Here is a 22,195-nt window from a genome sequence, read left to right as displayed (position 1 = left end):
AAGAAACTCTGTCCGGCGCGTTAGAGCTGCGCTTTGGAAAGAAGGGTTTAAAAGATTATAGAGGCTTAAATTTGTTGTATTTAAACATTTGGTGTTCTTTGAAGAATCTCGAGAGTTACGCGTAGTGGTGATTGTAAAACCAAGGTTCTCTCCTACAGAAGTATAGACTGCACTACGTTGAAAAATTAAAAATAAAATTTAATCAGTGTCTTTCTATCCCTAAGATTTAACAACATAGATGAACAGACGTGTCAGATTATGACGCATTAATGAACTTATACGATGGATAACGTACGAATGTACTAGATTGGTACACTACGAATTGATCCAGCTGAACAGTCCTTTTCATATAGGCAGGTATATGGCGATGCAGATAGATAATCCAGAATGCTTGAGTAGATTCTTTTTCTCCACCGAACTATTCTATAGTAGGGCTTCTTGTATCACATTTCTGTGCCACGCTTAAGAGAATCACAGCGGATGGCCACGTCGGCAAACATCATCAGATAGACGTCGCAGGGAGGTCAGACATCAACACCATCAGAATCGGGAAGACAGACTACCCTTTCTCTGTTTGTTTCTCCTGATCGATAGAACCTTCCGCACAGCTATATAGTTCGTCTTTTCCGCTCAACGCAATCGCGGACGGGAGAAATGCGAATTTCTATCTCTGACACAATTAAAATTCCGTAAACAGAAGCCCACGAAAACACTCCACGAACTTGCTACCGGACTTCGAAAACCTGTCTCATCTTGCCCTATCAAAGTATCGCCAGAAACAACGGAAATCCTGTGCCTGCAGTACTTCCTTTTCCATTTGATTACATCAAATTAATGCATTACAAATGGCTGCTGAATTATGATGATTTGAAATCGTCACACTATGCATAATATTATATCATGTTAGAATATCTGCTATAATGAAAAGTGTTAATCTGCTTTATTTATTATACAGTAACTATATCTTATGCTATTAAGATCTTTATGATTTATTTAAATTTTATATTAACGATTCTATGGTAACTCTCTTCTCCGACACACATCAAAATATCATCTTTATAAAGTATTTTACTTTTTCGTATAGCTTACATTTATTGTTTCCTTTTTCAGGGCAGCAGAACATTTTTATGCTTCTGCAACATTCTACTTAGAAAAATATCCAGTTAATTATTTCTCATTTTAATTATTTCTATGTGATAGGAGTTATTAATTCACAAGCTCAAAGCATTAATGGTGACTGCTTTTATAATTAAAATGGGATAAATTCAATAAAAAAATTTAAATAGTAATAATCCTTACTAATATTAAAAATGCGAATGTGAGTTTATTTGTTTGTTTGTTTGTTACGCTTTCACGCCTTAATTACTTATCCGATCGTCATGAAATTTTCAAGAAATATTTTTGATATATTAGAAAAGTTTACAGGGTCATAAAATGTCTTCGTACGACTTTAATTTATCGCGATATTAATTCAAAACTACTTTTCCCCTTACTTTGATGTGTTTTTCCCTATAGGAAAGGGATTTGGCTATGCGCCAATTTATATTTTCACAAATATCTATGGAAGGGCGAATTGCGATAATTTTGAGACACATATCCCCTGATTCCAAAAATTCATCGGAATCCATCGATACCATTCTCATCTTCGTACGACTTTAATCAGCTGAGATAGTAAGTAAAAACTCTGAAAACACTAATTTGAATGCGACTTAACAGGGATATTAGGGATTTTTTCTTAGGTCTTCCCGTGTGGGTCCAATGAATTGGTGATACAAATTATAACTTTTGATCTAATTATCCAAATTTCTCGAAATTTTGAAACTTGTATTGCTCTCTGAATGATAGGAACAATGTTGGTGTAATGGTTTTTGTTGCTTAATTATTTCCAGCTTAATCACAGATGAAACAATACTTCGCTTGCTATTGTTAACAGGCTGCGATTGGAAAGCGACGGAGGGGTGGGGGTAGCTTGTATCCGGCCGACCGTTGGGTTGGCAAAAAGGTCAAAGTTCACGGATTTACACGTGGAAAATCATTTTAAAATTAATGACTTCTAATTCACTTACCGACTTGAAAAACTATTATCAACATTTCGACTTTTGTGAGATATTTAATGTTTTGTTTCGTATTTTTTAAAGATCTCTTCATTCGTGTTATATATTTCTGTTACTGTTGCTTGAAAAATTGCGTTTAAATTTTATATTTTTTACATTTTACTGTGTGTGATAAAAATATTTTTTAATCATATTAAGGGGCTCGAATGTTCTTTATTTCTAAAAATAACCCTTTGGTCAAGCGTAAATACAAAATATCCGCGGCCTATAGATATTGAAGAAGGGCAGTATTTACAGAAATTTTACGCTGAGTATATTTTTAAGATTCAAGCGGAGTTGAAACTTATTTAAGGATATCAACGCGAGCGAAACCGCGGGTAAAGCTAGTAAATAATATATTGTTACGAAATGTACAGGCGCGGTAAGATGGCTTCCCCGCAAAGCAGCTTTAGGGGTGCCATAAAATCACAATAAATGCAGGGTTGCCACATTTGGCAAGAAATCACCCATTTGGAGACAAAATTGGAGATATGCCATGGATGGATGGAGAACCTTCTGGAACGAATTCTTACCGGTTTAGTCCAGAATGTTTTGAGTTGACAGCCGGGCAGCGAGTGTCGAGTGTATCGAAGAGTCTCTTAGTGTACAGCGGTTAGTGCATCGTCGAGAGAGAGAGTGTTGAGCTCCGGGAACGACGGAACCAATGAGTAGAAAGCCGTGCTCTGTGTGTCGTCAAGTTCATCGCGAGTTGTAGCGTGGAGAATCTCGAGAGTACGTGGAGTTCCGAGAACAACCAAGCAGAGTCGGGAGCTGTACTCTGGTGCTTTGCAGTGAAGTTGTCTCCACCGTGATAGCTGGATAACCTGAAAGCTGTGTCGCTGATCGTGTCAGCGTGTTTATAACAGTTCGATGACTGTAAACGAGATTTTGTAGCTGTCCTGATTAATACGGGCCAATAAAGTGTGTTTCGATACTTCATCAAGTGTCGTCGTTATTCACTCCAAATCCACACGAACTCGTAACGAACATACCGAGTGAAGAAAATAACGTAACAATATTTGTATATCAATATCGTTTCCCTCATTTCTGGAGACAGTATTTCTATTTATTTCTTAAAATAAGCTTAACAGTCTATTGTGTATATTAGTGCCTTTTAAGCAATTAATGTTAATGGTTGAATTTTAAATGCGCAAAGTTGATCTGACCTTTTATTTTTAGTTGAACTGGACAAAAGTAATGAATGTCTTCTGGAAGGCTACGGGTATAGCAAGACCATACACGATGAAATTGTACTGCAAGGAAAAAATTCGGGATTACATGACACGTCTCCTCCAAAACCGAAACAGGTAGATTTTCACTTTGCAAAATTCGTAAAAGCGTATCTCTTTCGATGCATTAAGAGGATGCTAATATGTTTATACATTTTTTTTAAATATTAAAGTTTTGATGGAGGAATTTCAATTCCTTTTGGAGTGACGAAATTATGTAAGTTTCCTTTCATTCATTTGAATGTTTACGTAATTCTAAATATCGCTAATATCTTTCAACAGACCTTAAAAACTTTTCAATAATTTTAAAATTGATAAAACTAACACTTTTACTTTTTCACTTCGAAAACTCCTAAAGATAAGAAAATTATTCCCTTTAATGGAAGGTATTTTCCTTTATTTTACTTACACTATATATACCATTTCTGAAAAGGGAATGCTAACAATGACAACTTCGACGGGCTTTTCTATTTGCTATTGGTATTAGATTTTCACTGGTGATTAAAGCTTTCTTATACGTATGTTTATGCAATAAAGACAGTTTTTCACAAAAATGCTTTAATATTATCATGCTTTAGGTACTATCGGAAAACTTCATACATCAGAAAATATTGATTGAATGTTTTGCATCATGAAATGATTTCTTTCGAACAGAAGATTAAATATTTTCCATTTAAAAAACTTGATATTTTTCTTTCAATGGCCACATCGCCATTCTGAAAGGAAAGCTGATATGAATATAAAAGAAAAAATTAAAAGTTGTGTAGAATACATACAAGGAATAAGCTACGCTTTTGAAAAGCAAAAATTCATTTTTGAACAAACCGCCAATCTAGCGACAGCAGATTTTGTTACACGTTTCCATGATGCTGATTAGTAACAATTCATTTTCGAAAAAACCGTCAATCTAGCGACAGCAGATTTTGTTATACGTTTCCATGATGCTGAGTAGTTAATAGGTTTTTCGGAGCAAACCTAATCAAAAACTATTTTAAAGAACTCTTAAGATAAAGATAAGAAAGTTTTGAAGAATATGAAGTGATTCTGAAGATGAAAGCTACTTTCTCGAGACTTATAGAATGCATTTTTAGCTTCGACACTCTAGCCACAGCAGGACTATTAATTGTATCTGTTACCATCTAACACAACCTAGATAATTTAACAGTTTATAGGCAAGTCACTTTAAGGCACCATCGTCTGTGTCAAAACGTGTCCATCAACTGAAGAATAATAAGATTCATGACAATAGCAGTTCGACCCAGTTTCTAACACAGGCGATGGAGTTTTGGTGGCTTCTTCATGCGTAATACAAATATGAGCCAATTATCCTTTGTGCGATGTGGTGAGCGTTGTTTAGCGTAGTAAGAAATGAGATGCGTTATTAACAATATAATTTAATCATTTATTCTTAGCGAGAACAGAGACAGCGTTAATTCAGCGAATACATGTTGCGTGAGCGTTCTACTGCGTAGAAGAATAATATATCTCAGTTGCCAATTCTCAGAGACTAAACTTTACATTATTTCTCGTTGCCAGATGTAACAGATTAACATAACAAATGCACAATAGCAAAAATGCGACGGGAAAGTGCTCCGTTAGCCAAATGATAAAGTTACACGTACGGAACATCCTTAAAAGGCTATCGAGGAACTCATCACTTCCATCAGGCAGATAGCCTTATGTGCTTTGCCATGTACAGTTAATCTATACTGGTCAAACTTGTGTCCATAATTATACGCTCTTACTGCTATTCCTGTTTCTACTTCTGAAAAGGTGAACCTTTTCAAATTAATATTTTTATTCTTTGATTTTTAATGACAGGGAGGATAATAACAACAAGCAAAATTTATTTTTGGTATCATAAGTCATATAGATGTTCAAAATTACAACTGTTGCCAGTAATACATTGTATGCAGTGTTGTAAAACAGATTAGTAAATAGAAAATCTGATTTCAATGGAAAAATGTATTATCGATGGCATATGTCATGTCGGCCAGTGCCCATGGTTTCCTAGACGATTTTCTGAAAGTTGCCGAAGTCGCCTCCACAACGACTTATTATCTTCTTATTGTACGTTATTTTCTTCTTGTTGCCCTATCCTGCCATCTTTACATAACACACAAATTATTTGACCTCTTTATGATGGCGAAATTCTGTCCTCCATGGTCATTTCTGTAATTCATAAAACTTAAAATTTTAATCTCTCCATTGATAAAATTCTATTTTTCATCTGCTTTGTACCATATGCACTCTTAGTTTTCTAGTAACATTTTGGAAGTGCTCTTGTCTACTATTTCAAATGTAATAATGCCTGCAAGATGATGATGGAAAGTAATAATACTTACCTGCATCAGAATGCTTAACGTCCTTAACCACAATGTAGATATTTCACTTCAAATACTAAGCCCACTGGAAGCATTTTCCATCTCTTTCAAATGTTCAAAAGGAATATAGATTAATTTGGAACACTCTATATACGATACGTTTTCTTTCTCTCTTTTATAAGAGGTGCCTTAACCACATTATTTCTTTAATTAGATTTATTGCAGATTTTACATAATATTTGATATGACTTACTAGGGGTATTTTTGGATTGTAATATGCAGAACTCTTTTTCTTATATGTTTCTCATTTTACTTAAAAGTTCTATATACCTGCTACATATGTATACAGCTATCCATCCACATTTAATATGAAAAATATATCTGTAACCTAACGGTGAATGGCAACAGTCAGAAAAAGTTTAAAAAAAAACGGTTAAAAAAAAATACTAACAAGTCAACCCAGGACCGTTTCTATGCCTTTGCCTGCCTGCGTACTTTCCTGAGATTGACGCCTCCCAAATAAAAAAAAAAGGCTCGATTAATAAAATTTTTATTTCATATAGACAGTTTTCTCCATAAAGTACTTATATATGGCAAAGTGTATAAAAAGTACTTACATATTACAAGTACTTACAATGAATTTAAAACATTTAGGCGTGGTATCGCGAGAGTCCGGCCGCCCCTGATTTTGGTCGCCCGCGTACTTTTACGCGCTGCCCCCCCCCCCGCTAGGAAAGGCCCTGAGTCAACCGTTAGTTAGAGATTCGACGGATTTTTGCATGGACATAACTTTTCCTCTTGTCACAGAGTAAATTTCTTTATATTATTTTTTATTAATTTTGGCATGTAAGTTTCTTTATGAAGTGTTTGTGTTGAATCAAATTCCTTTTGTCAAATGTCCAAAGTTTGTTTCGGTTAAATTATTAACAGTTTTACAGCTAGCCGTGAATACAACGCCACAAATCTTATTTATTCCTAGTCTTTTACTCAGTATAATTAAATATTGCGATTTAAATCCCGTTTAATGCTGTTTAACTCCTTGTTTCGTAGGAATGACATTTGGGATAGGACTGTTGTAATCGTTCTAATTATTTTTAAAATAATATTAAAGGAGTTTTAAGTTTTAAAACTATAATGATTTTTAATATGGTAATTCTTTTACAGGTCGTGTTACAACTACCTTGGCTGGCGGTTTATAGCTCAGTTCTCCAGACATATTGAACCATCATTCCGCTTCAGACTGGACCCCGCCATTCCTAGATGGAAAGAATGCATTTCTTTATTGGAACAGTTTGCATCACCTTTTCTAGCAGAAGCACTGAAAAAAACAGAAATCAAACAAGAAATTCAGGATACGGTAATCAGTTTAAAATGTGTTCTGCCAGTGCCATTTAATGTTTCAGTTCTTATACCAAAATTAGCCTAAATGCTATATTTGTAAAAGCTTAACTTTGAGCCTATCAGGTGAAAAAACAAAAATCTACTATTGTGTTGACTGACAGTTAGTTCAGTGGTATGACATTTAGAAAATATACAGGAATTAATAAAATTAGGCAAGACAGCAATAACAGTTTACTCAAAATCTGATTAATAAGTTTCCATATTAACAAAATTGGTAAAAGAATGCTCCCTAAATGTTCATGAAGCGATGCACTTTGAGCATCGTATTCTGAAAAACATTTAGTTTCTGTTCAATGTTTGTATGTTCTTGTGCTTTAATTGTGTAGACTCTGTACTTGGTTTATTTCATGTGACAAATTAAAACCACAGAGTAAATGTATTCAATAAATTTACTTTTCTGTTATAATTCTAGTTCTTTTAAGTAAATCTGGGTTAGCCTTTTTATAGTTGCTTGCGTTCCAAAACCATTCTTTGGCAAATTTATATGGTAAATCACAAAAGGAACTTTTGACAATTTAAAGGAAATAAAAGAGAGGCGTTAAAAAAAAAGGCATCATTTCAGTCAGTGAAGTTCTATACAGCAATGTCGTTTTTGCTGTAAAGAAGCTAAATCATTCAATGCATTAATTTGAAATGTATTTTAAAATTCCTACTGAAAAACCTCTTCTAGCAATCCGATTTTTTTTATAACATTAGCAAGTAATTTTGGTTAAAATACACGCCGAATAATGATTATTGGAGAAGACAAACAACAAGAACCAGCGTTGTATTTGTAAATTTTGCAGGACAAGTTTCGATGGTTTAACTACAGAACCATCGTTCGTAGCTACCAAAGTGCAAATGAACGAGATAAGGTAGGGTGACTGGGCAGGATTTAAGATACTGGTACCATTTATTGATGAAAAAGAAAAACTAAAAAATAATTTCCTTAAAGGCTGAATGTAAATACGGGTTGGAGCTATGGTCGTTAACTAGAACAGAAAGATTTCTTTGAACGTGAAACACCTCTGGAAAATCTAATTCACCAATGGTAGATTTTTTAAAAAAAATAATTTTGGCTGCAGAAGAAAAGAAATGCGACTTTTGCTGTGCACTAGAGAACTTCTGCGGTTCCTTTTTCCTAAAATATGCCTTATGTTCTTAACCTCGAAATTTTAAGGATGTCTTAGTTTAACCAATGTAAATTAAACCACATTGACAAGGAATCCTGTAAATACCCCAGGAATTCGTATCCGGAATGGAGTCCTTAAGTATGGAACTGGGAATTTTATTGATGGGAGAATAAACGACCCGGAAGTTGAACTTCTGTAAAATACGCGCAATTTTACAGCTAATTGATGGAAAGAAAGGAATGACAAAAGAAGTTTTATAATCTCCTAAGAATAATTATAAAAGTGTGTCTTTTGGAACGTTGAGATGAGAATATTTTAACAATATTTTAACTAGTGGGTTAATAATGCTGAGTGAAAAGCCCCTGTCGGTAGCAACTGCTTTTAAATAATTTAGTTCTTAATTCAGATTAATAGAGGGGCAAACGTAAAGTGCATGTAAAGCAAAGGAATAAAATGAAGCTAGCTTCTGTTTAGTCGGATGACATGATTTGAAACATGGAAGGTAAACCGATGAAGGCTTATGGTAAACAGTGTTACAGAAACTGTATGTATTACGTGTGACCAAAATGTCGAAGAACGGAAGAGAACTGGATGTCTCAAGTTCAAAAGTGAAGTGAGCAGCAGGATCAGTGGAATTCATTATTGAAAGAATTTTATTTAAATCATCTTTATGACCGTCAAACAAGGTAAAAATATCGTCTACGTAGCGTAACCACACCGGGAAGTTTAAAGTTTCAAATCAATTTGATTAATAATAGTGCATGTGGATATCAGCCTGGATAGGACCAAGAGGGCTTCTCATGGCTAATCTCTCAGTTTGCTTGTAATACTAATTTTGAAAAACAAATTGTGTTTGTTTCAAACAGACTTGAGTAAGGGAAATTAGTTTATCAATTTCGATGCAGGAGAAATGAAATTCACCACTTTGGCTTCTAGATACCTTATTGCACCTTCCACTGGAACACTGGTGAATAATGATTTTACATCAAAAGATACCATGAGTAAATTTATAGGAGAAATGCTTTTTAACTTTTTAACAAACTCAATTGAATTTTTTATGATGTAAGTGTTATTAACTAAAAGAGTTGAAAATCTAGAAACTAAATATTTACCTAACGTGTACGAGGTAGTGCCTAAATTTGATATAATAGGGCGGAAAGGAATACCACACTTATGAATTTTGGCATGAAGACACTTATAAATTTTGGGCAGAGTATATGATCTGGCACAATTTGCAACAGATGGTATAAGCGATTGTTTTAAGTTGGTCGAATGGATTTATAAAGATATGATTTCGGTTTTTATTTTTGAGAGGTTCGAAGGTTGAAGTGTCCTTAGGGATCAGGTTATATGGTGCTTCGTTTAAAGGTTTACTGAAACCATCGATGTAAGTGTTTTTGTTCAAGACGACTATCTGGCTTTGAAATGATAATGGCTGAATTAGAATGAAGTTTGCCCATTGTAACTCTTTCTCAAGCGTTTATATTTAGTTTCAAAGGATTATTATTGAATTTCACATTATGGGCGATAAAACGCCTAATTATTTCTGAGTATTTGAAACTTTACTAAATTTGATTTTCGATAGAAGCCATAATCTTTGGAATCGAAGATTTTGAGGTTTGTGACAAGTTAAAATTATATTTCAGACGTCTCTCTTGTTCTTCTGATAAACTAACACTAGAAATACTAATTATTGGCTTAATGTTTACAATGGGAAGATTTTTTGAACTGTTTGAACTGGAAGACTGTAAAAGAGGTTTTTCGAATTTAACTGCAAGGGTGTTTTTATGACGGTTAACAACATTCTACGTTCTAGACCAAGACTTTTGTTCAATCTCAGTGAATTTTGGATATGAATTAGCGATATGAATGCAATTTTTGATATGAATGCAAGTGTGTTTTTATGACGGTGAACTGTATTCTTAGTTCAGTTCTCCAGTACTTAGTAAGTAAATTTAAATTTGCCTTATACAGCTGAGCTTCCAAAAGCCGAAATTAAAAGCTTTAGAGAAATATCTCGGATGTTTAAAAATTCGTATTAACAATAATTAATAAATAACTTAATTAATTAATAAAATCCTAACTAAATAATAAACCAATACTTTATAGTAATTATAGTGTGCATAAATGAGAAAACTAGTTTTATGAAGAAACTTAACATATTTAATATCAAGAATATCCAACATTTAATCATATATTTGCAATGGAAAAATATGACAGAAAAATTAGTATAGTGGCCTACAATCATATGGATCTGATGAGGAAACAATATGTTTTCTTGATACCCATGTAACAGAATTCCCTTTTAGTAGCATGAATGTCGAAGCACATTGATGTAATCAATGCAACAATAGTACATTTTTATAACATTACTTTTTATTTTCTTTTAGAAAATATTTAAACGTTTTAAAACATAGACAAAAAATGTAAACAATCAAAGAACATTAATGTGTTTTATTCTATTAAAAATGTAACCTGCTTTTCTTAAGATAATTTCAATCTTCTATTAAGTGCATTTTTAAGTACTTCCAAGAAAATGAGTACAGTAATAAGTTTGAATCGAGACGTTGCTAAGATCTTCCAAGGCCTTTACAACGTTAAAAAACACAGTGGTTACTTGGTTTAGCAGACTACAGGATATAATCTCATTAACTATGCAAAACTGATGTGCTGTTGAAGCTTTTCTCCGAAATTCGCATTTTTGAGTAATGAATATTCTTTTCAAGTTTAGATACTGAATATTTAATTCTTTGCCGAAAGGAAACCTTTAGTTCGATTTACGAAATTTTTGAATTATCGAAGCTAATGTTATTGAAATTCGACTATACGTAGAGGAAAGAAATATTTTACAGATCAATAATGTTTATTTAAGAGTATGCAATTAAATATTGCAGAGTAATAGTAAACGCTTAAAATTAATATTATAGAATAATGTTTATTTTAAGTGGATGAAAAATGGTGTGGTATAAATTATAATAAATATTCATTTCGTATTCTATATATCTCTTTCAACTTACACCTTTCTTGAAACTTGCATACACTGCTAACTTTCACATGCAACTTTTTTGTAGAAATTAAGACTTCGCACGAAATAGCTTTGATTCAAATAAACTTTTTTTTTATTTCCAAAGAATAGTCTTATAAACCAGTGTAATAAGTGAGTTTTGTAGTAGGCTTTTAACAGCACCTAGTTTTGAACATATTAATTACAAAATATATTAAGAAATAAGGGAACAGATTTTATTTCTGCTAAGAAATTGGTAATACAATTAGTATTACTAAATTTTATTGTGCTTGAATTATTAGTTGAATTGTGAATTTATACCATTATTATGTTTTTTATTTAAAAAAAAAACTCTCGAATATTAACTTTTAACACCGGAGAAGATCGAAAAAGTCTAGACAGTACAAGTACATAGCATTTCTTACTACTAAGTATATTTTTTAATTTTTCTGTCAGTATATTATCTGAGTTATTATTCTCTTTGCCGATCATGTATAAATACCATTAATAAAAACTACAAAACTATAGTCTCTTACATTAAAATAGTCATTTCAAGTCCGTTGCCCTCCCTATTTGCCATCGTAGCTCATGTCATTATCACAGCACAGCATTCATTTTCTCCACATCATTTGAGATTGTAGTTCGAGTCAGCTTTCATTCCCATACTTTCCATGAAGAAAACACACACTAAACGGATATGAAGTGAGGAAATAAAACTAACGAATCGATCTTTTCTCCCCAGCTGTTATTTACATGGTTGCGAGTCAAATAAGGCGACTGAAAATAACGAAGAATTTTCTATTTCAAGGTAAGAGACTGTTAGAGACAGCATTCTAGTTTTCCTTATAATTATGGTAAGTTTTTCGAGTTAATTATTTCGGGGAAAAGATTTTAAAAGTTTTTTTAAAGCAACTTTGACTGAGAACAATTATTGCACTACATAGGAATTATTGTTGGGGTACATAGGAATTATTGCTCTACATGGGAATTATTATTAGGGTACATAGGAATTATTGCTCTACATAGGAATTATTGTTGGCGTACATAGGAATTATTGCTCTACATAGGAAAAGTATTATTTGACTATACAGGAATTATTTTAGTGATGAAAAACAAGAATGAAACTTTTAAATTCATTCGTGCTAGGTTAGATATGAAAAGGCAAGTTTTTGAATTCTTAAGGTTTCTAGAACTGTATTGCCCTATACATAATTCTGTATTATCGTTCTTACTTTCATTACCAGGTTGAAAAGGTGTCTTCATCAATTTTTTCGAGCATAGATCGCTTGTTGTCCAAGACGAAGTGGATGAGTTCCAAGATAAAGAATCAGTTTCTTCAAAAGGTTTCTATTGTTTAATTATATACATACTTTCATATTTATAGTTCTCTGTATATTATTAATGTAACCAGTTTAAACTCAGGAATCAACTTTAAACAACCAGTTTAAACTCAGGCCCATTTTCAACTCTTCTAGGTAAACATGATGGATTTAAGATTCCCATTTAGGAAGGAGGAAAACATCAGCAGAACATTACTCTTTAAAACTTCCGAAGTAATTGTGTTTTTATTCTAGTCTTCTGAAGTGTAGTTTATAAATCATGTCTCTCCTTACATTATCTCTGTTTCTCTATATTTAGGGATAAAAAGCTGTAATGAGGAAAACAAAGTATGTTACCAGATCACTATAGTATATGCAAAAAATACGCAGAACGTGTTATTAAAAAAAATCTGAAAGTTTTCAGATTTTAAATTACGTCCAAAGGGGCTTTTTTTAACGTTTTGTGTGCTACCTTTATTTATTAAAAATCATGTTTTTTGCACTTAAATCATAAAATTCAGTTCAATAGCAATGTCGCAAAATAATTTTAAAATGAGCCTATCTTTAGAATTTCCGATACACAGTTCCGCGCCGCTGGAGATAAAAAGGTTTCCCTCCTTTTCCGTAGAATGTTGCCATTACTCACTTTTAAATCGTTGAGTTTGTTACTCAAAAATTTGTTAAAGTTTTACAAAATATGAAATCGATAATAAACTAAATTCCAAATTTCAAATTTGGTCTTCCACATGCCATATTCGTAGGAGGATTACGTTTTTCGAAATTCGATGGCTCTATGTAGCGTTGTTTTATCACAATGCTAGAATACACATACATTTATGCAGATTTTTCATTATTTAATTTCTTCAAATATAATGCAGGACTCTAACATTCGGTGGCAACAGTTTGAAAAGCGATTCGCCATTTATAATGATTCAACGCAAAATCACAAAACGAAAACAATAGTCCTTCAGGGACAAAGCCCCTTTGGACTAAAAAAAAAAAAAGAATAAAAAATAAGAGATAAATAAATATTAAATTGGAAAATTTATGCATCCATTATGTTGGTTATATCGAATAATTTCAGTATTCTCGTTATTTTCCCCATTGTGAAGGCTGTTAATAAGTAGATATGAGATAAAAGAATGACAGAATGCATAGTTTATGCATTAAAAAAATATGAATTAACAAAACAAACAGAAAGAAACGTAACTGAATTTAATAGAAAATTAAGAGAAAGAAATGTTATTGATCCTAAGTTAGGAGGTACTATTTTACAAATAAGATTTGCATAAATCTCTCTCAACTGTGCACATTATTTACACGAGAACTATTTATAAACCAAGGTTAAAAGTAAATATATAGTTAAGAAATGTGTAAATTAAAAATAATCTACAATACCAAAGCATAATTAAATAATAACGAGGATTGTATATAAATTGAAATTGAAGGCTATGTATTGCGTATTCAAACTATTTATCTGCAGCTTAACACACTTCTGTAAAGTACATTTTATATTCAAGAATATTTCACTATAAAATTCACTATTCTATGACTGAAAAGGTTTAGGTTTTATTTAACACGTTGATGGCGGCGCATATATTCATTGTTCTTATCGTGCGGCGACGCTTGAATTAGCAGTCCGTTTCATTATTCGTCCGTTTTGTGAATCCCCCTAGAGAAGTAATAATAACAAAAAAAGAAAAAATATTTTTTTAATTCGTACGAAGGCTCCGCGAGGAAAACGAGAAAGCGATGCAAAGAATGCTATAAACGCTTAGCAAGGCACTCAGTACGCTACAAATCAGAAAATAGCAGCATATTGTGATAATTGTAAGGGTAAGCTGGTACTTTGCTTAGCCTGCTTTAAAAAAATTGAATAGAAAATATCAATAATTATATTTAATTTAGAAGTTACATATTAAGTTATTTGTTTTGTATTGAATGTTTCATTATAATGTTGAAATGTTAATGTATAATGTTGAATAATTAAAATAAAATAAAATTTTGTACTACGTAGTTTTTGATATACAAGCATGACCCTTCGGTGAGCCAGCCCGCGGAACAATCAAGCATGACCCACCGGTGGGTCATGCTGTCCCTCGGAGCAGGCAAGTATGACCCACAGGTGGGTCAGGCCGGCTTCAACTTGTTAAGCTTCCTAGCACTCTTTTCACAAGTAAAGAAACGTTGTTAGGGTAGTCATAAGTGTTTTTTCTTTATAACTACTTTGTTTCTATCAGTACCTCAAAAGATATTAGTGGAGCTCCATTTGGTTGTTGTCGATCTATTCTATGACTGAAAAGGTTTAGGCAGATCTTATTATTCTGCTGCAATCATAAAACTCATACAGCGATAACTTCATCCGCTTTTCATTTTCGTTAACATTAGCTCGTAGATTTTAAACTATGATAGAGATAATCCGAATGATTCACTTCGGTAGAAAACAGGCAAACGTAATACCATCTTTACTGATAAGCTTCAAACATAACTTTTTTATCACATCACTGCGGGCTACAAGTGTGAAATGTTTGTTTTCAACGAGTACAGTCACAAAATACGTCTATTACTGACAAACTTGGTTTAGACAGTAATATTCAACACGCAAGTCAGGGACCTCTTTCCCTGATTTGTCTGTTGATTGATAAATGTCCCGTAATGATGAATGAAGCAGTTCGATGTGGGTGTTAGTCAAGAAATTGAATCTGAAATTTGAAAATCTCCATGGGGAAAATTCAGCTGCTACGTTTTTCTCTGTCCTCAGCAACAGAAAAATATCTTGGCGGTTTTTTTGCAGCAAAATCAAATCTGTGTATAATAAGAACTATATGTAATTCAGGCCGCCCAGACGGTATAGTGGTTAGGGAAGCCTGACTGCGATACCGAAGGGCCTGGGTTCCAATCCCGGAGAAGGCATGGTTGTAACTGTTCTTCCCCTTCATAGCAGGCGATGGTGGCCCACCTATTAGGTGCCTACGTAATAAAGAGACCACCACATCTGGCCTTGTATAGATTAATGGACTGGGTTACACTGTAACTGTTGACAATCTGCCATTGGAAAAAAATATGTAATTCAAAAATACCTCCCGGTTCTTTCTCTAACATTTTATAGTACAGCGTTCAGTTTTCAATTTTTTTTTCAAACCTCAGCGCTCAATTTTCACCTCAGTATACTCAGTAACTACTGCAATTTTTACTTTGTTAGGGGTTTGGCAGAAGTTTTGTATGAATGCTTTAGAAATAACATTTCATCTATGGGTATGATGACCGTTCTTACAGTGACCGCTATTTAGGGGGTTGCAGATCAATCTTTTTCGATAGAATTTATCGCGTTTTCTGTAAATGGGTGAAGTAGAAGATGACGAAAATTTATTTCATGGCTCACACTATACTTCCTAGCATCTAACGATTCTCAGTTTGCCAGTCTTATTTCACAATTCATTTCCAATGACAGCCAGTTAAATTACCAGCCATAAAATCAAGGGAATCTTAGTTCAAATTGCAATCATAAATTTTGCAAGAGAACAGTATTAAAACACCCTCTTTTACACCGATTGAAATGTTTAAAATTTGGTAAATGCGCACTTTTATTTATAAGGAAGAATTTCATTAAATCTGGTACTATTTGGTCCATTTCTTAGATATGCAGAAAGTGAGAACTGTGAATAATCTAAACAGTAATCTGAATTATCCTGCATTCGAACTCTATCTTTGGTAGTAAAAATAAGTTCAACTATAAAATTAGCATTTTTAGCCGTTAGGCTTTAATTTTAAACACGAAAATAATTGTCACGAAAATGCTTTGAATCAGCAATCAGATAAGGTATCGATGAAGTAAAATTCATGAAGTGTTCATACAGAAAAATAAAATTATTTGAAATGAAATTTGCCCTTGCTGCTTTATTAAGCTTTGCCCCAATTCATGAAATATCACATAAACCTGTGCATGTAATTTTAATTGTTTTAATTTCTAAAGTTATCAGTTTATCCTGTGTAAGCAAATGGATGTTATCCTTAATACAGATAGAACCTGAAAATTATTCTGGAATCGTCATTAATCTTTACAGACAGGTGATCATCGAAAAGTTGAAAAAACTCACGCCGACAAAGGATACAGTTGAAATAATTGAACCTGGGTAAGATAATATTTTTCTAGTCTAAAAAATAAACTTCTTTAAAATTATCACTATTATTTTATTTAAACAGCATCTGTTTGCTTACAATTATCAGAGGAAAATTTGAAACATGTCAAGTTATTATTTAATGATAGTTTGCTGCATTTCTAATGTTGAAAGCTGTGATCTGATTAGGAAACAGCAAAAAGGAAGCATTTCTTACTTTTACTCGCTTCCTGTTGAATTTTTAGATTTTTAATGAGAATGAAATGGTTAATTTTAAGAAATTTTCTCAAATATTCGAGGAATTATTTTCGATAGTTTTGTAGAATTACCGAAATAAACATTTTGTATATTTCATAAAATATATATTTTATTCAGTTTTTTAAACTTGTGGTCTTAATATTTTTAATTTTTAATTTAATGTACAAGCAGCCATCTTTGCGGTTCGAATTTTTATAAAATATAAAAAATTACCTGGAAACAGAAGGAAAATAAATGCTCTATAAAAGAATGATTTTGTTTTTAAAAATAATATAGCAATGAGCTAATGCTTTACATCTGATGTGTAAATGATCATTTGGAGTCAATCGAAAATTAACAGCACAGTTAACTAATTCTTAATGAAGATTACAGTTAAGTTATTATTTTACATGTTTTATAAGGATTTTCTAAAACACTGTAAATGTGTTTACTTTCATTCCTCAAAATTTTTACTACGATTTATATTTTCAAATCTAAACTTTCATTAATAGCTATAACAATAAACTCTTTGAAGTATTATTATTTTTAATTTCGATGAAATCCCGTCGGCAATAAATAGAAACCCTTGCGAAACCCACGGCAGGTAAGCTTCTTTTATGCCTAGTACTGTAAAAATGCAGTATTCACCGTAAAGTTAAGTTTATTGATTTTTTTCTGTATCTCTTTTAAACATTTTGCGTCAAGAATAATTTTATACCATTCGTATCATAAATAAAGTAGATTTATAACAACCTATAGATATTAGTTAAAATTGTTTTAATTTTTGTGCTGTAACATCTGCAAAGGTTAAGGTTGAGACGAATTTTGTTTAAGGTATAAATTCTCAGCCCTTGCAAATATTTTCGTATTTCGTCAATTTTATTTAAATGATAATATGCTTGTCTAACATTTTAATACCTTTCACATTATATCATTTTATACATTTTATATTTAAGAAAGGTACGCAAAATCAACCTCTGGAGCTTTTTTAATCTGAATTTTTTTTCGAGTGCCAAGCTTATTGAACAGTAAAGATTTAGTCTTGTCACTCTGTAATATTAGCTATTAAGCCTATTAAATTATCTTGAGACTATTATGCATAATTAAATAAATTCAATATCTACTGTAAATTAAGCATAATTAAAAAAGTTTAATATCTACTGTTTCTAACTGTTATTTATGTATAGTGTACGATATTGTATAAATAAGAGTGTTATTTATAGACAGTCTAAGATATCGTATAAAAGGAAATATTTGTGTTTGCCTTTATTTTAAAATTTTATGTTTCTTTAAGCATTTTATGATATATTCTTTTTTAAGATGTTAAACTGTAAGCTATAGTTTTCAGATTGCAAATTTTGAATTTCCTCTTTTTGCTGAATGTTAAACCAGAACGCAGGGAAGAATTAGTTTTTTCCTTATCCTTTTTTTAGCTACATTTTCTCACCCAATAAGAAGAACTTGAAGAACACAGGCATCTTGAACTGATTTTAAGAATTTTCAATAATAGCTCAATTTATTATATTTTAACATTGATTCATTATTTTCAATAATAATTCAGTTTTAGCATTTTGCGATATTAATTGAGTATTTTCATTAATAATTCGATCTTAGAATCTTATCATTTTAATTATTGGATATTTCAAAACTGCAATCTGATAATTATATGTGCTTTTACAATTATTAACAGCAACAAAAGGAAAAATATTTAGTTCAAATATGTTTTTGATTTCTAATTCTTTTCTGTTTAAGGGAATTTCAGCTAACATCAGAAATATCAGTTTCAGGAAATAGATCCGTAGTATTTGCCTTCTTTGACAAAATTCGGGAGCCTTATATTAGAATTTATGGACCGGAGTATGTATTTCCTTCTTTCATATACTTTCTATAAATAACATCTTTCCTTTTACTGAAACTGCAACTTTTACTTTTAACAGTATATCAGCATCTTCTGTATTTAAAAGACTTTCTTAACTGTGACCTTTTCCCCCTTAAGGGCGCTTAGTTACGGAGGCTTTGGCACATTTATTGCAAAGACAATTTCAAGAATACTAATCAGAGAAGGTAAAAAGCGTTTTTATTATATTTAATAGCGTAACAATTAGTTTTCAAATGATGAACTAATGAATATATTAAGCATGCAACTGCAAAACTAGCTTTTCAGTCCTTTGAGAAATAAATATCTGTTTTTACTCTGAACACAAATACGCATTTTAATGATTATACGCCGTGTCTGCAAAGCCCTCAGACCCTATTTTTGCTACCGTTGGTCGTAAACACTTATCTTCAATTACAGAAATGTTCTAAATTTGCATTACTGGAATTTTTTAATTTAAAAATATCAGTTTTGTAAAAATTATGGAATTTAACTTTTACGTATATTTCCGGTCCCTATATATATGTGTGTGATGTACCAGCTCTTGTTCGGAATAAATAGAGTGTTGAAGAAATATAGATGTAGTCGTAGCATAATTATCAGACGATAAGTTTAAAAAACAGGATCCATTTATTATTGGTCAGGAGAAATAGCAGTTACAAAAATCATATTTCCGGAGTAAATAAAAAAGAATTACTAATAACTTTTTGTATGAAGTTTACTGCATCGTTACATTAAAGAAAAGACCCCGATATTCATTTGCGAGTCCTTTTATAGCCTCTGGAAAGGCGGAGCTTCAAAGAAATGACGTCAGCCTCGTCAGCTATTCCAGTTCGCTTTAAATATCTCTAGAACATTCTATAACCGTACGTGTAGAAAAGGCGGGAAAAACAACTTGACTACGGGGCTGTGGATTTAATTCCACGTACTTTCAAATAAGAGAACGTCGCCATTAAAAATGAAAAGAACATACAGTTAGAATTTTAAGTGTATTCTTGACTATGGAATTTTATTATTACAAATATATATATATATATATTCCCAATCTCTTACCCTCTTACCTCGCTCTGTCAGCTTAGGTTTTTATTCTTATATGTTGGTAAACTGCGCATTGTTTACTTTAAAAGTGATTGGATTTCGTGGTTTTTATGATTCGAATAAGAATTTTATGCCTTTATTTAATCTGAATAGAACAGCTGTAGAAGTATCAATAATTTAAAAGTTTAAGTGATGAGGTAAGCCTGACGAACGGCCATTTGTTTACATTTGAAATGTAAGAGAGTAGTGAAATAAGTCAGTTTTTGCACTTTCAATGTCTTTTTGCCGAGTAGGATCAAAAGTAAACTTTCAGCTTAGTGCAACGAAAAATCTGCCTACATGCCTGCAGGCCAAACTGCTTGTCTCCGCGTAGAAACTCTAATTTTAATTGTAAAAATTGTTTTGTAGTCTAAAAGGGCAATTTGCCCAGAAGGACTATTAATTTCCTTTCGGCATTTTGCGTCAAAATATCGGTTCACTCTGCAAACTGTTGCCACAAAATATTACAGCCCTGTGCGAAATCGATAAATATGCGAACTTTTTTCAAAAATTGTTGTTTACGTCATAATCTATATATAAATGGGACGGAAGGTACAGCAATTTAAGAAATAAGGAAATTTTAATTAAAAAAATAGTTATGTAGATTAAAAAATAATAACGTAAGATATTAATTTTTTATTGTGGAAAATTAATGAAACTTATAATGGCATTTATTATTAAATTTTATTAATTTACTCTTTGTTGTACACTACGGATATTAATTAAAGAGTTAAATAAGAATCAAATACGTAATAAGATAGTATTAAAAATTAACTACATATTACATTTTGTGTGGCTTAGAAAGAAAAGACAAAAAATGTGAATAAATAGGTTCTGAATATTTGATAGCCGAAAATATCCAGAATTCTATTTTAAATAACAACCCATACTGTAAGTGCGCCTCGAGCGTCGGAATACATTTTAAATTGGTTAAAGAGATTGCACCATTCGGCTATACAGATATCTATAATAATAAAAGCAAGTGTAATGTGTCTGTCTGTCTGTCTGACCGAGCTCTCCAGCCAAATCTATCGCACGCAGGGACCTGGAATTTTTTATACGGAAGCACAAAGGGGCTGGCCACCAGACTTCGAAGCCCGATTTTCGATTTTTGAATTAGAAAAATTTAAAAAAAATTATTTATAATTAATTAATCACGGTTTTTTTGACTCACTGATATTATTATTTGTTTTCAAATAACGTTCGATTGTAACAATTGATTTCTTTATTCTAGCGTTAGTTTGCTGTTTTGACGATACATTAAATCGATTAATTACAATTCATTTCTTTTTTGTAGCTTGTGGGGGGGGGAAGAGAGAGAGACAGTCTACATGTCCTACACTACTATTCCTGCGCTATTCACTTATCTGCATTTTCTAAATGCACGGGCAACGCCGGGCGGGTACACCTAGTAAAACACTAAAGGAAACTTGAAAGATTCCTGGTTATGCATTTACAGAGGCTGTTCGCACATTTTTAGACGATTCTGGTAAGCGGTAATAAAAATTCGTTTGTTGCAATAAAAGTAATTGCAATTGTACTATGTTTTTAAAAGTCAAAATTATCCTCTGTGGCTTGAAAGTTTTGTTTTTATTCAAAATGGCTAATTTAACAAAGCAGTGGTTCGAAGGTTACATTTACGCTCTTTCCGAAGAGAAATATGCATACTCCGTTATCCAAAAACGATGTGAGAGTCATGGTTTTGTGATATCTAAAGCGTCGATAGGTAATATCCTCAACAAGAATGGACAAAAACGTCAAATCGGAGCCTCAAGTGGGACAAAAATTCCAAACATGTATCCAAGGAAAAAACGGACATCTTCGACTATTGCAAAGGTACGTTGTTTAATGTTAAAAGAAAATCCCCTCAAAGGACAGTTGCAAAATCATTAAAATGCTCGGTGTCCACTGTAAACAAAATGATAAATGTTGATTTAAATCTTAAGAAAGCGAAAAAACGCAATGTGCATCGTCTTCTTCCAAAGCATATCGCTCAACGCAGGACACGTTGCAGAATTCTATCTATATGAGAAACACTTATCCAAAGCAAAAATGGAAAACAATTTTCACAATAGATGAAGCATGGGTGTTTTTAAATGATTGTAACAAAAAAAAAAAAAAAAAGAGCCATTTATTATCATAAAAGGGGAGAAAAAAATTTAAGTGCATGGTTCAAAGAATCGAAAGAAAGTTTTTCTAAGGGATTCATGATTGTTGCTGGTTTTCCTTATAATTTCAAGTTAAAAATAAAAAGAGTGCAAAAAATGTCAAAATTAACTCCAAATACTATCAGGAACATATTTTATCGCCAATTTGTCTGAATGAAATACCATCGCTTCACCCACAGTGTCATCCATCTGTGAGACTCCAAAGCTAGCAGTCACACATCAAAATCCACTGTAAAT

General features: G+C 32.2%; 1 protein-coding gene across 5 annotated transcripts in view; it reads left to right on the top strand.

The window, feature by feature from the left end:
• Positions 1-22,195, top strand: part of LOC118204547 (neprilysin-2-like) — an 82,167-nt gene that overhangs the window by 38,906 nt on the left and 21,066 nt on the right. For all 5 annotated transcript variants that reach the window (XR_004760821.2, XR_004760819.2, XM_035376865.2 and 2 more), the window contains 7 exons: positions 3,273-3,400; positions 6,811-7,003; positions 12,408-12,506; positions 12,639-12,716; positions 16,503-16,615; positions 18,590-18,694; positions 18,834-18,901. Coding sequence is in view for 3 of the 5 variants with exons in the window: in XM_035376865.2 (XP_035232756.1) it covers positions 3,273-3,400; positions 6,811-7,003; positions 12,408-12,506; positions 12,639-12,716; positions 16,503-16,615; positions 18,590-18,694; positions 18,834-18,901 (784 nt within the window). In the remaining 2 variants the exon portion in view is untranslated. The remainder of the gene's footprint in view (positions 1-3,272; positions 3,401-6,810; positions 7,004-12,407; positions 12,507-12,638; positions 12,717-16,502; positions 16,616-18,589; positions 18,695-18,833; positions 18,902-22,195) is intronic.

The sequence above is a fragment of the Stegodyphus dumicola genome, chromosome 4 (genome assembly GCF_044657685.1).
Source record: "Stegodyphus dumicola isolate Sdum_Otavi_A_Nest chromosome 4, ASM4465768v1".
NCBI classification, from domain to species: domain Eukaryota; kingdom Metazoa; phylum Arthropoda; class Arachnida; order Araneae; family Eresidae; genus Stegodyphus; species Stegodyphus dumicola.
This window is presented reverse-complemented; position numbering and strand designations above follow the sequence as displayed.